This window comes from Crocodylus siamensis, chromosome 10, assembly GCF_052110815.1.
Source record: "Crocodylus siamensis isolate JL-2025a chromosome 10, ASM5211081v1, whole genome shotgun sequence".
Classification (NCBI taxonomy): domain Eukaryota; kingdom Metazoa; phylum Chordata; order Crocodylia; family Crocodylidae; genus Crocodylus; species Crocodylus siamensis.
In genome coordinates, this window is record NC_143404.1 from 13,456,096 (window position 1) to 13,472,972 (window position 16,877).

Genomic DNA, 16,877 nt, shown 5'->3' on the forward strand with positions numbered 1-16,877 from the left:
TAACGTAAACTTCTCTTGCTGTAACTTGAGACCATTGCTCCTTGTTCTGTCATGTGCTACCACTGAGAACATTTTTAGCTTAATCTTCTTTTAAACCCCACTTCAGGTAGTTGAAAGTTGCTATTAAATCTCCTCTGTCTCCTCTTCTCTAGACTGAATAAGCCCAGTTCCCTCAGTCTTTCCTCAGAAGTCATGTTCCTCGGTCCCTGAACTATTTTTGTTGCCCTCTGCTGGACCCTTTCCAACTTGTTCACATCCTTTCTGCAGTGGAGGGCCCAAAAACTAAACACAGTACTCCAGATGTGGCCTCACCAATGCTGAATAGAGGGGAATAATCACTTCTCTTGACCTCCTACTGATACAGCCCAGTACGCCGTTAGCCTTCTTGGCAACAAGGGCACACTGCTGGCTCATTCAGCTTATTGTCACTGTAACCCCCTGGTCCTTTTCAGCAGAGCTGCTGCCCAGCTAGTTGGCCCCCAGCTCATACTGGTGCATGGGATTGTTCTGTCCTAAGTGCAGGACTTTGCACTTGTCCTTGTTGAACCTCATGAGATTTCTTTTGGCCCAATCCTCCAATTTGTCTAGGTCATGCTGAATCCTAGCTCTACCCTCCAGCATATCTACTACTCCTCCCAGCTTGGTGTCATCTGCAGACTTGCTGAGAGTGTACTCTGTGCCTTCTTCCAGGTTGCTGGTGAAAACAGGAAGCAAAACAGGCCCCAGGACCAACTCCTGGGGCACTCCACTTGAAACCGGCCGCTAATTAGACATCAAGCCATTAGTTACTGTCCTCTGAGCCCAATGCTCCAGCCAGTTTTCTATCTACCTTACAGTCCATTCATCCAGCCTGTACTTTCTCCTTAGCTTGCCTGCAAGAATGTTCTGGGAAACTGTATCAAAAGCTTTTCTAAAATAAAGGTATACCACATTTACTGGTCTCCCTCCATCCACAGAGCCAGTCATCTCATCCTAGAAGGCAGTCAGGTTGGTCGGGTATGACTTGTCCTTGGTGAATCCATGCTGGCTTTTCCTAAACACCTTCTCCTCCAAGTGCTTAGAAATGGATTCCTTGAAGATCTGCTCCATGATTTTTCCAGGGACTGAGGTGAGGCTGACAGGTCTGTAGTTGCCTGGATTCTCCCTTTTCCCTTTCTTAAAGATGGGCACTACGTTTGCCCTTTTTCAGTCATCTGGGGCCTCTCCTGACTGCCATGAGTTTTCAAAGATGATGGCTAATGGCTCTGCAGTCGCATCAGCCAAAACTCTCAGCACTCTTGCATTTATCCTGTGTGGCCCCATGGAGTTGTATATGTCCATCTTTTCTAAATGGTCCCTAACCTGTTATTTTACCACTGGCTGCTCACCACCTCCTCCCCAGATTCTGCTGCCAGGTGCAGTAAACTGGGAGTTGACCTTGTCTGTGAAGTTTGAGGCCAAGAAGGCATTGAGCACATCATCCCTTTCTGCATCCTCTGTCACAAAGTTGCTTCCCCCATTCAGTAAGGGACCCACACTTTCCCTGATCCTCTTCTTGCTACCAATATACTTGTAACATGAAGGGTTTACCCCTTGCTAGCTGCAACACTGCAGGTTTTTCTTGAATTTGTCCCCCTCCCCCTGCTATATCAGGAAAAATAAATGTGGGGGGTCAGGTAGCCCCCTTCCTCTTTGTCCCCACCCCACAGCTTCTTCCTATCCCTGCCTTATTGTCAGACCCTGCTGTCTCTGAGCACATGGAAGTGAGGGGCAAATTTGGGAGCACTGACCTTGAAATAAACATAATTTGCTATATAGGCAAATTACCATAGACTTAGTTCATCCAGAATCAATGTATTTTATCTTTTTTGGATCTGCTGAAAGTTTTAGCATAGATGCTCCACAAATATACTTTTAAGCAGCACTTTTTTGTACCTACTTGCATGTAATGTGAACTGTGCATGATATTAGTCCAAAACCAGAAGGCTTCTGGTTTACCATGTAGTTCATTGGGCTGGGCCCCTGCAGACTCGAGAGCATTTCAAGTTTATGATGACCCCACAGTTGAGCACTGCTCTGTGTGTGTGCGTGTGTGTGTGTGCGCGCGCGCACACTCCAGATTACTCCCTCGGGCCTTCCCCCGAAAGAGCCATGTGCTAATTTAGCCCCCACTCATGACTGGAATTTGGTGTTCTTACTGTGAGTCCTAGAATCCTGCAAAAAAATTATATGCAGATGAAGCACAGGGCTAATGTGGTTCAGCTTCACCTCATGGAGGGTGGGGCACATTAATCATACGCTCCAGGCTTACGGAGGGGGCGATGGAAGGATTCTGGGTGAACTGCTTGGGGCCCTGTTTGGTAATATTTGTTAGGCATTTAAGGCTGGTGAAGAAACAGGACTCAATGGAAATGGGAAAGAAAGGTGTGCAGCTCAGCTGTGGGAGTGAAGAGAAAGTTGAAGTGTATTTAGTGTTGTGGCCCACCATGACTTGAAAAAGAGTTAGTGCTGAGAGAGACTGCATGCAATGGGTACTACCATATATCTTATTCAGATAGCGTGCGCTAACCTGTCCTTGTGGTAGGTTCCTGTTAGTGTATTTATTTGCCCCATATGTGCTGTGTTTTATAGCCATGCTCAGTGTTGGCTGCAGTTTATCAGTTTCAGAATGGGCTTCCATTCCTGAGCACATGCTGTTTATAGCAGTTTAATGATAGGCAGTATATTTAATGAGGCTTCTTTGTATTCAAATGTAAGGTGAGGGGTTTCCCCCCATGCTAATTGGGGGTGGTGGTGGAAACCTGTGGTATATTCAAGTAAATATGATAAATTTAATTTTTTTGTTTACTGTCTCTTCTGATTGCATCTGACATTACTTTCAGTTTGGCCAGTGGCCAGATATGGGGAATTTCACTTTCTGGCTCTCTTGAGCCATCGCACCTCTGCAGTGTTTGGATCACAAACAGCGTGGAGGAATATTTAGGTAGAGCAAGCTGTGTCTCACTGGAATGTTAAAATGTTGGTGATGAAAATACTTCACTTGATCGTGGGTTTTGTAAAAATTGTTTTCAGGAAGCCTGTACTTTGGGAGTGTAAATGCACTAGAGCATTGCTTTAAGTATCTCACAAAGTGGAATGAGAAGCTCATTTCTCTCTATTTGCACAAAATGTTTTTATGGTATTTTTCCTGATAAGTCTGGTGTACAAAGCAGTGCCTTTCCTTCTCTCACCCGGTCTCCTAGGTCCACTTGGTACATTTCAGGTTGTCCCTAATTTTAGCTGTCTCCTTTCACTTCTTGTGACTTGATTGTGTGGTTCAGCAAGTAGCTGTGAGCAGTTTTCATTTTATCTTTGTGCTGGAAATTATCTCCCTTCTCTCCCCACCACCCGTGTCTATTTATAATGCATCGTGAGACACTGTTGAAGTGTAGCGAAAGGTAGGTGCTAGTTCCCAGGGCAATTTTGCTTTGATTTGAGGCTTGGCTTATACTCCAAAGAATGTGTTTAAATGACAAGTGGAGCATACCAGCAGCCAGACTTCAAGCCCAGTCTCATTAGCATGGTCGACTCATCTGTACCTAAAATACACAATAGCTGATTGTCTCCTAAATAATAGGGTTTGGTTACCAGAGGTAAGTGTATTCAGCTGCTACATAACATATGAATATATTGACTATAGTAATGAAGCCCAAGATAAACAGAGGACAATCCTGATCTTAGTCAGAGGAACGTGGAGGTGTAATCCTGACCAACCCCTGACTGGAAGATTTGGACAAAGCCTCTATTAATTTCTTGGGCATCATTTCCCTGACTGTAAAATGGGAATATTTATTTCCTGCTGTACTGAGGCCTGAAAGTACTCATAAAGTACTTAAATGGTCAGATGAAGACTGTAGAAGTATTGGTTTTATGGTAGCTATCTAATTTCCATCAGAAGCTTCTGCAGTGTCTGGGCATCTTCTCAGTAAGTAGCAGTGCTCCTTGTGACTAATATTAATAAATTGAATTGACTTCAGAAACCGAACCTGATGCTGGCTTCAGTGGGCAAGGGTGGTGGCGGGAGATGGAGCTATGGGGTTGTCCAGGTTAACTCTTTTGAGCAAGATGGCCTGGGTTTTGTTTTGAGGCAGTTGTTCTCTGACCAAGTGCTGTGGCATTTTTATGATGGCATTAGATGCAGCCATGGAGAGCAAGAAAACACATTGGCATATTGTTGGCTTTGCAGCCTTTTTCTTGATCGCACATGGCTCCATAGAGATTAAATGAGTTGGTACCCTTGGGCAAAGGCTTCTGGAGAAGAGGTGTGGTTGCCTGTCACTAGTCCAGGTCTTTTACTGATGCAGCAATGTTGGGAATACAACCCCAGGGTCCAAACTCCTAGTCTCTCTTGTTTTTTTTTTTTCCGTTTTTTTGTGAAACATTTAATATTTTGGGTAGCCGTAGCAACGGACGCTGCCAAAATGTAAATATTATTGACCCTGGGTTACTCTCTGTCATGTTTTACACTGCCGGTTTGAAATGGGCTGTGTGAGCTTGGCTTGCTCCCAGCCCTTTCACCAGCCTCTTTCCACTCCTCCTCTCCATGGTGGAATGTGGCATTTGGATCCTGCCCAGAGAGCTGCAGGAGTGAATGATGTAGTAGTAAACCTGTTTTGACTGGGGATCTACAGCACGTTATGTAGTCAGGATATTATTAGGCCTGTGGTGCGTTTAAAGAGAAAAGTGCGGCAATATGTTGTACAAACAAAACCGGCAACCCTGAGGTCAGCACAGGACTTGGAAACAGGAAGAGGATCCTTGAGTAATGAATGGCAGTTTCCTTATTATTAACAAAAGTTATAAGGTTGGCATAGAGTGACTAGGTTAAACTCTGAGCTGGGGGTTAGGGGCAAGAAATAAATGTTTAGCTTGCTTTCTTCCGTTGGATCCTCAAAGTGCAAACACAAGCTTTTGCTTAGGCAGTGAAAAATGTTTTGGGCCCCCACAGAAAGGCAGCAAACTTATCTTCAGAGTAGCCACAAGTCACCATTTAGACTGTAGAGACTTTCATTAATATTTTGGGACAAGCTTCCTTCTCCCAGCACCCATTTCCCTATGGTGGCCTTAGTGTGAGCAGCAGGTTAGATGACCCAGGCAGCATTTTGTAGGTTGATGGCAGAGCATTCATTGGAGAACCCTCATTCAGCTCCACTACCTGGCTGCTTACCCGAGTCCCAAAGAAGGACATGAGGCCATACAGCAATTTGAGTGTGACACTGCAACTTTCTCCTTGTGCCTCTTGACCTGAGTGCCTGTCTGCCCTTCCGGTGGCCTCGCATTTTGCAATGGCCCAGCTCTTTGAGTAAAAGAACAAGCTGTTCCAGCTCTCACCTTCACTAAATAACTCTGATTTTATTTATTTAAAAAAAAAAAACGGAACAAAAGCCTTCAACAAAACAAGTGTTGGAAGCTGCCTTGGAAGACACAAAATGAGCTACTGTATCTACCGGTAGCCCTCTGCCATGCCTTGGTCTCCTACAGAGACCCTGGATTGCTAAGCAGCTGGCTGGATGCCTCCTTTGGCAACATCCCACATAAATTAGGGAGATCAGGGGGAGAGTCACAAAGCTTTATTCTTCTATCATAGCAACTGAAGTGAAGGAGCTGAGAGGAGGAGCTGTAGCAGCATGGGACAAGATAAGGTACAGGTAAATAGTGGGGGGGTGCCCGTACTGGAGGGGAGACTGGGGTTGGTACCTAGGTGGTTGGTACTTTGTGGTTTTTTCCCCATGATCAATCCAGCAGTAACTTGCCTTCAGACAAGTAGGCATGGGTTTCACAGGGGAATTCTTGACCTTTAGGAGGTGTTGTGAAGAAGTGTATGCCCAAATGTGCAGATCATTTTGGTTTGGTTGCGTGTGGCATGGGATAGTGTGAAAAGCAAGGCAGCTGCATAAAGATGGGGAGTAAGGATGGGGTCTTGAGTAACAGACGGAGAAGTGTTTATGAAAAGAATGTCATAAGCCGGGAGTATCTTTTTAAAATGTGTAAATGTTTCATTCCCACGTCCCTTAGGGCAACTGTGCTGCCTGCCCGCGGGTACTTGTCCTGATTGTTAGAACAGCCTCTACAAGTCCCTTTGCACTTTGTCCCTCTCCCAAAGTCAGAGCCCAGATGCCTTTTTTTCTGAAGGCTTTGTAGCTCACAAATTTTCCTTTCCCAAAAAGCAACTGAAACAGGGAAGTTCTGTTGCCTTATGAAGGTAAAAAGCTGTTCACAAAGCAGTGATTGTCCTTCCTCCCATTCATGTTGTATCTGGCAGGTCCCACTGATTTGCTGACCTTTCTTTCTGCTGCTGGAAGCCTTCCCAAACCTGGATTGTGTTCACTTTCCTAGGATGTTCGTCTTGCTCTTGTGTGTGTTTAGTGTTCTCTTTCCTCCGAAGGAGGCCTGTTCCTGTAAGCGCCACGGGGTGTCATTTCACTGGCACATTGGAATATTTACAGAATCAGTTTCTAGGAACCTGAGCAATTTGCCTTCCCCTGGTGATGCCAAGAACAGGACAGGTCAAGTCAGATAAAATGAAGACTGAACTCTACATTTTGCATCCACCGAAGAAAATCCTCTGTTAAGTCTAAAGCAAGTTCAGCTCATTTATTCCTCAGGAAAGGAGTGTCTTGGATTAATTGTCTCTGTCACTCTCTCAAAACTCCCAGGGGGAAGAGTCTTTTTGCTGCAGAAAAAGGAACTTTGCTAAAGTCTGAGGGGTTGGGGAAAGTCACTGGGGAAGGGAGTGAGCAAGACCAGGAATTTAGTTGGTGATTGCACTTAGAAGCCAATGTTTGACTTGGGTGCCCATTCTAAGCCACTTGACTGTGTGGCCCTAAGGCACTGAGGGCATTATGAAAATCCTGCTCTGTATCCACCACGCTATTTCAAGTGGTAAATTGATGGGGTTTAGATCTGTGAAGTAACAAATATGTGCATTTAAATTCTGAGATGGCCCCTTTCCTGCAAAAAGATCACAAAGGTAGTGTATGCTTGGAATAGAAAGCTTGCTAAACAGTTTAACACCCCCCCCCCCCCCGCCAGCAGACCTTATCAGTCAAAATTGGGGTGAAATTTGATGTCTGTTAACAGCAATGTTGTGCCATAGTTTAAAGCTGAAAGCTGGTAGAGTATAATTGGCTCAGCTGGAAATCAGCCAGGACAGCTGGGCAAACCTCCTTACTCCTATGAAAGTCCTGGGAGTTCTTTGGTGATGAGTTTCAATATCCTGACCCATTAAGTGTGCTGTAATGCAGTGCAGAAGCATTGGCTTAACACTGACTCTGAAGGAAGATTGCTGTCAGCATCTCCTAGGAGTGAAGCACCTGGGGATGAAATCCTGGGCCTAGTAAATGCAATAGTGAAACTCCTGCTGAGCTAGGTGGGGCCAGGGTTTCACTGATGGAGTCTCTTCCTGGGTGGCAGGCAGTGTGTACCACCCATGAACTCCAGCCAAGCAGGCTGGGGCAGGTCTGATGGGATCACAGGCTGCTGGGCCAAGGCTGACTATTGCATCAATTTATACACATTTCTTTGGGTTTTTTCCCCACCTTTACAGATCTGTCTTCGGCGAAACGGAAGTTCGCAGAGTCCCTAAATGAGTTTAAATTCCGATGTATAGGAGATGCAGAAACCGATGATGAAATCTGTATAGGTAAGTAAAGTGTGTGGTAAAGAGGCATGGGAATCTTGTTCTACATTTATGGAACGAACTGGTCAGAGCTCTGGGTGCATCTGCATGCAACGGGGGTTCACACAAAGGCACTCATGCTCTTTGCAGATCCATTGTCTCCTTTCCAGTGTACAGAAAGATGTCCTTTTCAGGTCCCTGTTTGAGCAATCCCAAATTGGACTGCATCAGATCTAGAGAAAATGAATTTCATGGACAAGGGGCTTGTCATTAGGGTGCCAGCCCTTTCCCGTTCTAAAGCAGTGTATCTGAGGACAAAACTGTGGCCAGGGATCCTCTTTGAGAGAAGGCTGCAACCTTCTCACTGAGCAGAGGTGACAGAGACCTGCTGGGCACAGCTGTCTGCACAAAGAGAAGCAGATGGAGGTGTGGCAGGACTTCACAGACTGTGCACCCAGGTACTAAAGGAAGAAGCGGATCCTGTTGCTGCCTTCCCCCAGCCAACTAGCTCTCCTTCTTAGCAATCCTCTCTTCCCTTAGGTTTGCCTTGGCTCTTGTCTTCACACAGACTGGAGCCAAAATACCTGAATTAGATTTAATTAACACCTTGGGTTGTTTTTTCTTTTTTAGTTGAGTGAACTTTTTTTATCCCATTCTTAGCAAGGTAACTTTCTCATCCAAACCCTCAGTTTTGTCTAGGTCCTGGGACAACTCAGATGCAGTGGTCAAGTGAAATATTACTTGTGCAGTAGCTGTATCGCAGAGACTGTGTTCGCTCTAGGGAAGGCAAATACTTGCCCACTGCATAGAAGGCCTTTGAGACCACTGTGCCAGTTGCTCCCTCGCTGGAGCATCTCCTCCACATGCTTGTTTTTATAATTAACTACCAATAACAATTAGAGATGAGAAAGGGCTCTTGAGTCATCCAGTGCATATCTATAGGTGCTACATAATAGATCTTTAATATGTTTGTACAAGTCTCGCTGCCCTTAAGCCAGTGGTTCATATTTGGAAAAGTGTGGTGAGGAAAAACTAGACTGTTAGATGTGGTTTCTCCTCACATCTGCCCAGATAGATGTGTTAGCTTTACTATTGGCACCTTTGAGTTAGTCCAGGATTCAAATTTTCCCCCTTTTCTGCTTTAGTAAAATATAAGGAAAGAAGCAATTCTGAATAGGTTGATCCCTGGGGGGATAAAAGAAATGGATTGAAACCTGGACATAAAGATGTGGAGAAAGCCCTGAGTGCTGCTTCGCACCACACCAAGAGTATAGTTGTTACAGGTGACTGTAACGCTCATCCAAAGCCTATCTCATCGTGAGGACATTCCAGCAAAATTGAGAATCCACTCCCTTGCTCTGACTGCCAGAGAGCAGTGGGAAGCCAACCTGCTGATCACATGAGGAGTCCCCCTGCATGTAACTGTGATCTCATCTGCCTGAACAATGCTTCTTGTGCGCTGTGCCAGAGTAATTGCTGATGACATGTTGCAATCCCTTCTTCGAAGTTGGAGGATATCATGTATTGACTGTGTTGGTGTCTCTTTCAGCAAAGTCCCTGCAAGAATTTGCTGCTGTCCTCCGGAATCTAGAAGATGAGCGAATGCGCATGGTAATGTCTTTGAGGCTTGGAGCAGCTGAGCTAAATCTGTCTGTTGGAGGGGGCTTGGTGAATAGCCTGGATCACTGTGATGCTGGGCTGGGAGAATGGCTGCTTACTAGGGCTGAAGAGTAAAGTGGGTCTTTTGGCCACAGGTTTGTTGTGAGTAGAAGCTGATGGGAGCATTGAGTTGGGTTTGGAAATGTCAGGAGTCAGCCTGGCAGGACAGCACCAGTGTTCCCTTGGCAGATTTTGTTACCACTCAGGGTGGATAATGGGCTCCTGTGGGCAAGGTGGTGACTCCTTCTGGCCAGTGTGGTGTAGGAAGACTGGGCTGGTTGCACAGAGGAGGGGCACAAAGTACTTACACATATTCCTCTCCCTGGTTTGGCCAAGGCCACTGTTGTTGCTCAGGCACTAGAATCACTGGGTTGTGTCCCAGGGAAAATGGGAATATTCATCCTCAGGGACTGAGTCTTGGCAGCATGAGGGGAGAAGCAAATCATAGTGAACTGTGACTCAATCTAACAGGCTCCACATTGAGAGAACAAAGGCTAAATTCTGCTTTTCAGGTTGTTTTTGCTTTTGAGTACAGTGTCCTACACAGCGTAGAGTGCAGAAGCTGCTTTGGACAAAGACTGAGTATGCTCCCTGCAGTCCCCGCTCTGGTCCCCATCAGAGCAATTGCAGCTAGTTGGAGGTTAGGTGGGGAGGGAGAAGAGGTATGTTCCGGTGGCTGGAAGAATTGTTGCCAGTCTGGCTTGATCTTATAAAGGCTATTAAACAATTTTAATGTTCACATTTGCTCATGAATCAGTAACTCTGATGCTCTCAGGACAAAGGGAGTTGTCCAGGACAAATTGCCCTCGTCTTTCTGGCTTCCTAACAGATCTGAAGGTGAGCAGGAGATGCTGGGTGGCTCAGTGTTCAGGGTTCAGTGGGTTTTAGGCCAGTTCTTATTGCCAGGGTGTCTATAGCAAAGAACTGCTGCTGCAGCTGGTACCCTTGACAACCTGAGCAGAAATTTTGGAGACATGGAACATGTGTACCTGAGAGGGTTTGAGACCTGTAGTCTGGGCTGTAATTTGGTAAAATGACTGTTTGGGCTGTATCTTTTCAGCACACCAGACTATTATTTCTAGTGCTGTCAGTCTGGTTCTGTTGACAAGCCCTGATTCGCAGAAGAGAATTAGATTTATGGACAGGAAGAACAGAAAAACTCAACAAGATGCTGCAATTTTGGAAATATCCGAGCAGCTTACTCTGGGATGGTGTTTTGGTTATAAATACCTTTCTGGAGGACTGTGGTTGAGTGTTTAGTCTTCTTTTCAACCCTCTTGTCTCCTGCAATATTGATCATTTCATGGGGATAACATTACTGAAAAGGAGACTGGCTAAATGTCCATTGCCAGGAGGTATGTAACTGGATACTGGCCCTTTTAAGGGCAGAGAAATGCTTTGCAAGGCCCTGTTGCACCTAGCCATCAGAAGCTTGATTGTTGAAAGAGCTTGAAGCAGTCACTGGCGGAAGAGGCAGCTAGCTCTGGGGAAGGGTAAATATCATGACTCATGAGCAAGGGCCATTATTATTATTATCCACATGGGTATTTAGTGTTAGACTTGCCTGGGGAGAAAGTGATTTGGTAGCTGGTGCTGGCAAAGGACCTAAAAGGATGCTTTGTGTTAACCAAGCCTGGCTTGAGGAGGACCTAGATAGCTTGGACTCTTGAGCCAGTAGAAGAAGGCTGCTGAAGACAGTAGATGAGAACTGGTGGGAAAAATGTTGGGCCAGGACTTGAAGACATAGGCCCACAAAGGGGAGAGTATACAGGTCAGGATTGAAAGTGCTCTTCTTTCCCATTGCCTGAGTTCAGATGGGAAAGCTTATAGGGCAGGAGGGTGAAACCTTCAGCAGACAAGGGCATTGTTTAAGCAAAATAAAGGGAAATCTAGGAGAGGGGGAAACATTATATTAAAGCTCTTGGGTATGAGAGAGTTAGTTGAGGAGCTAACAGGGAAACTAAGGCAGGTCATCTCTAATATAATCCCAAGCCACCATGGGGACTCTAAGGCGATTTGCACTGGCAAGGTGTAAATACTTGCAAAATTATCTGGGGATCCTCTAAGCAAAAACAACTGATGGGTTTAAACCGCTCAAAAGCTGAAGGGCAAATTGGTGCATACAGGGAGTTATTTTCCCCTGATACCTAGTAAGCCCCTTTATAGCATGCTGCCAGCATTTTATGATATTGATGCTGTTATTGAAAAAACTCCCCTGCATTGCTCTGCACAGATGCATAGCGAGAGAGGACCTCTGCCTTGATGGTCTTAACTCTAAATTGGACAGGTGTAAAAGGTAATGGAGGTTCGGTGTGGGAATAGACGCTCCTGGAAAGTAATCTGTTTGTCTCTATTGTATTAGATTGAGAATGCCAGCGAGGTGTTGATCACACCACTGGAGAAATTCCGTAAGGAGCAAATTGGTGCTGCTAAGGTAGGTCGCTCTGATTTGTCTGTAAATTCTGTGCTTGCCTGGAATTAGAACTGCTCAAAAACGGTAGAAAAGATTAGCACAGATCGCATTCTTCCAGCTGAAATGTCATTGAAATGTGGGAAGTGTTGTACAGTTCTGCTTTGGGGGATAGAACTGCCAGTCTGTACTTTCTATTGAATGCCACCCATGGTGGGGATGTCTTCTGGAGGATTGCAGTCTTTGTTGACTATCTTGGGTCACTTCTTGGCCTTTTGGCTCCGATCAAGCATGTAGTTTCTAAACCTATTGTAAACCAGGCAGTGAACCAGGATGGGGCAAAGACTAAGAAGTGCAACTAAAGTTGAACTTTCTTTCCCTCCAAAGCCTCAAAACCAGAATCTGCACTTTCCTAGGGGACACTTTCATTTGATCTTTAGAAAAATCATATCTCTCTCCTCTTCTCTACTAATACGATTGGCGTGTGTTCAGCTCAGATTGGGAGTTTATCATCCAGTAGGTCAAACCTCTAAGAAGAGGCCACAGAAATGGAAGCTGAGGACTGCTTTGGGGCACAGCTTATGTTCTGTTTTTCTCTTCTGGTCTTTGTTCTGAAAGAATAAAACAGAAGAGCCAGCTTACTTCTAGACTTCCAGGTCTTGTTAATGTCCTTAAATACTTCTGAAGAAATGGCCTAACATAGGTTGTTGGATTCTGTGCCCCACTCCTGTACCTTGTTATATCAATTGGAGCACTTGTTCCAAAGATGACAAGGCAAATGGACCAACCTGTGATCTGGGAATGCTTAACCATAACTTTTAGAAGATTGTCTTGAAGTCCTCTCATGTTAGAGGAGGTGGGGAGGATCTTAGGTAAATACTGAAGATAAAGATGGAAGGAGATTCCTGGGGCTTTTGATTTATAGTAGGTGTGAATGTTGGTGTTGAGGATTCCGGGTGCCTGAGTGTTATGCTCTTTGCGCTTCCTAACAAAATACCATTAGCAATCGGCTTTCTAGAAAAGCTGTCACTGTGACCTGTAAATGCTTCACAGGTTAAATAACTTAACTTAAACTATTAAATTACCACCTGGGATTCTAGAACACACCTTACATTTTTGCAATCTCTTCAAATTATTTGACTTTTTTCCCTTTCCTCAATGGCAAAAAGATCCATGTTAGTCAGATGCTGTTGTCAGCTGTTGGGTATCATAAGGGTGACTTTGGCTGGGAGATATCTGCAAGTACTGCAGAATGCACCTGCAGTGGTGGCACAGTTTGCTTTACAGTGCTCAGAGGAGAAAGTGTTGGTTGTGATGTACACTTTGCTGTTTTCCCTTGAAATGACTGACCCACATAATAGAGAGGTAGTTTGCCATATTAGTCTGAAAGCCAGGCAGAATGCAGGCTTATAGATTTGAACCTCTATAGACTAATTAAATCAGAGATGTATAGCATAATCTTTCATAAACAGGGGGCTGACTTCATCAGGTGTTGTGAAGGGACTGCAGGAAGCAGAGCTGCTAAGTAGAAAGCAGTAATTAGAATACAAAGGGTGTGGGGGGGAAGAATTAAGGAGGCTTCACTGCTGAGAGAGGCAAGGTGGGTAGCAGAGAGAAAAACAGAGCAATTAAACCATTGAGGGATATACAGCTTATAAAACCTAATCCAGGTAATGGGATAAGAATCTATAGTCTTGGTTTAGACTGTACTTAAAACAATCCAGTGTGTGAATGATTTCTTGTTCTGCAGTTACCCATTCAAGTTTGTTTTGGAAGTTTTGTTGTCTAAGACCAGCCACTCTGAGGTCAGCGATGGATCAGCCGAGGAGGTTAAAGTGTTTTATCACAGGCTTCTCTGTCCGTCTGGTACTGATGTCAGATCAACGTTCATTCATTCTCACATGTGGGCATAGCCCCATCTGCCCAGCATAGAGAGCAGAGGGGCACAACAAGCAGGTGATGATGTATATGATATTGGTAGAGGTGCATATGAATGAATCTCAGATGTTACAATCAGTGGTATCTGCTCCAGTGTTGATGCGGTCTGTGTTGCGGAGGGACAGCTGGCATCAGGATCTGTAGCAAGGTCTGATGTGTAGGTGAGAACAGGAGTTAGGTAGTTTGTTGCTAGAGAGATGTCGTTTGAGGTAAGTCAGGACAGGTTTGTCCCCTGTGACTACCTTAAGACAATTGTCCTTTTCCGGGAGAGTTTGGAGGTCATTAGTAATGTCTGGGATGGTGACGCTGGGGGCTGTAGATGACAGCCAAAGGGATTGTGTTTTCCCTTGTCTCAGGTTTGGTATTGTAGTAATTTGTAGTGGGCTATGGCTCTGAGTTGTGTGGCTAGTTTTGGGATTGCACTGTAATTATAGGAATCCCTGTTTCACATCCTTAAGGTGTGCATTCCAGTCAGTGGGATCAGAACAGATTCAGTTGTAATGTAGAGCTCGGCTATTGGTTTATGATCCACTATGGTGGTGATGTGGACATTGCAGACTTTCACAATGGTGTCCAAGAAATGAATTGGCTGGGAGGAATAATCCAAAGTCAGTTTGACAGAGGGGTGGATGTTGCTGAATTTCCAGGTGGAATTTTACTAGTGATCCCTTCCTGTGTGTCCATATGATGATATCATCAGTGTACCTTAGGTATGCCAGGGGGATGAGAGGGGCAGTTGCAGAGGAATTGGACTTCAGGTCTGTCATTAACATCTTGGCATATTGGAGGTTGGGAGGCATACATATGCCAATGGCAGTGCCATTCATTTGTAGATATATGGAGTTCCAGTCTGAAATAGTTGTGGGTAAGGACAAAACAGGACAGTGTGTTGGAAACAGAAGTAATGTCCTTGTTGGGACATGATGTTCTTTATGGCTTGCAATCTGTCCTCATGGGGGATGTTGGTGTACAAAGATATAACATCCCTGATAGCTAAGACTGTTATAAACTCTGATATGGTGGTTCCTCAGTTTCTTCAAGAGAGTAAAGCACAGCTTTTCAGAATAGGCTGTATAGTGTATAGAGCAAAGTATATTGGTCACCTGAAGTCCCACCTCATGAAAGCAATTGTTTGAATGAAGCAATTTGTATTTCCAAGTTAATTTGGTTCTTCTCAAAAGAATATGAGTTTAGCAGATTGATTTATCCTTCCCCACCTGCCAAGGCAGTTTTCAGTGTCCTTTTGAGGCTCTGTTCTATGTGAAGTTTCAGTAATCAAAATTGTGTCCTAGCTTCTCCATCAAAAAAGTCAGATCAGTAGCATGGCTGTCAAAGAACACATTTTGTGCTTTCATCTCCTGCTGCTACTGCTTTCATGGCCTGAGCTTGCAAGGCCTTACCCTGTCTTTGGTGGCTGTCCTGGACAAAGAAAATTGGAAGCTCTTACATGTGTGAAAAGGAGATCCATTAAATCCTATAACATTTATTGGTCAACATGGGCTGGCCAAGATCCAGGATTTTGTCACTAAGCATGGCTGCCCTACCAGCAAAAGCGTCTCTTGTGATGTAAAGCAAGTGATTTTGCTTGAGTAAAATGACTCATTTCCAGCTAGCTAACAAGTCACTTGGGACTGGAAAGCTGCCCTTCTCCCGCTTGCTTCATTTTGTCTTTTTTGGGCCCCTCACAACATGTCTCCTAGGTACAAAGCCCTGGGCCTGCTGTCAAGCTTGCTAGGTTGGTCTTTAGACATCAGTATTGAAAACTGAAACTAATTGCCTTACCTGCTTGGGGCAAGTGACTTGTGTGCTTCTGAAAGATCTCTGAATGATAACCCTGACATATATGAAGAAGGCACGAGGGGAGAGCGGAATCAAGGTGCAGAAGGGACGTAATTGGTGAAAGGAACAAGGATGGTCACTTCAGCGTGGTTAGGTTGCTAAGGTTCTGAGATGAAAACTGTTTCCTTATATTCTTCTTCTATTCTCTTTTGTAGGAGGCCAAGAAGAAGTATGACAAAGAGACTGAGAAGTATTGTGGCGTGTTAGAAAAGCACTTAAACTTGTCTTCTAAGAAGAAAGAATCTCAACTGCAAGAGGTGAAAGCACTGTCTAGTTTTCCACTTCTGATGTTGCAGATCAATGGGCTCCATCCTCACACTTGTTTAATACACACGGAACAGGCTGCATGCCTGTGAAATGGGTTTGCTCATAATGACAGGGTGGTAGATTTTTCCTTCTCTCTCCATAGCTGGAGGGAACAAATCTGTTGGGGTAAAATAAATCGGAGGGAGTAGCGACAATTTCAGTAGTCGAGAGGCTAAAGAGTTTGTAGATAAAGTGTATGACATCAGGTGCCTATGGTTGTACTCCTCACTCTGCTGAAGGCTTCCTGACTGACTTTAGGAAAATTTTTGCCTTGTGCCTTAATTTCCCTGCCTGTAAAATGGATGTATTGATACCAGCTTCAGAGGCTCAATTAATTAATCCTTTAAACTTCCTTTTAATCCATATTTAGTCCTGAAAATATTTCATCATTAACCAGTTACAATGCAAAGCAGTAACTGGTTGGAAAACAGCATTTCAATTCAAAGTCACATTTGGTCTTCATCTTTGACCTTGGAGAGAGACTTCTGTAGCAGTGAGCTGAGCAGAGGGTCGGCTTGTTCAGGGGCAGAGAAGAGGTTTTTTTTTTTTTGTATGATGTTCTGTACACATAAAGATTATTTGCTTGAAACCATTATCTGTGGAGGAGGCATTGAAGGGGAATGGAGAAAAATCCCCTAAACCTGCCCCACCACTGCTGTATCTGCTCAGATCAACTGTGCGTTCCCCATGCAGATGGTGTGATGGTGGTTTGTTACTTACTCTTTTATACCTGTGCCAAAAGTCTCGCTGGTGGTTTAGTTTGTCAATTGGCATCCCGCGGTTTGGGGTTTTTAAATGTGATTTGATTCATTTCTCCTGGATCGTCATTTTGTTTTTGAGCTCATGCAGTACTACATGTTTGCTGACATGGAGTACTGGAATATTTTACAGAGCCAGGCCTGCAGTGGTAAACAAGGCATGATACCAGTGAATTGTGAATGGAAAATGGGCCTTTGGTGTTCTCAGGCATGGCTTCCAAGCCTTGCTGGTTCATGCACAATCTCCTTAATTGTTACTCATACACTGGGGTAGCTTTCTTCAAAGTAAACCTCAAAATGTTGGCATTACTTTGTGGTATTAAGAGCTGCA

The 16,877-nt window shown here is 44.6% G+C and overlaps 1 protein-coding gene across 3 annotated transcripts in view; it reads left to right on the plus strand.

Annotated features, from left to right (window-relative positions):
- ARHGAP26 (Rho GTPase activating protein 26) overlaps positions 1–16,877 on the plus strand; it is a 326,765-nt gene that overhangs the window by 74,722 nt on the left and 235,166 nt on the right. For all 3 annotated transcript variants that reach the window (XR_016438391.1, XM_090020915.1, XM_090020916.1), the window contains exons 2-5: positions 7,565–7,660; positions 9,186–9,247; positions 11,658–11,729; positions 15,638–15,739. Coding sequence is in view for 2 of the 3 variants with exons in the window: in XM_090020915.1 (XP_089877041.1) it covers positions 7,565–7,660; positions 9,186–9,247; positions 11,658–11,729; positions 15,638–15,739 (332 nt within the window). In the remaining variant the exon portion in view is untranslated. The remainder of the gene's footprint in view (positions 1–7,564; positions 7,661–9,185; positions 9,248–11,657; positions 11,730–15,637; positions 15,740–16,877) is intronic.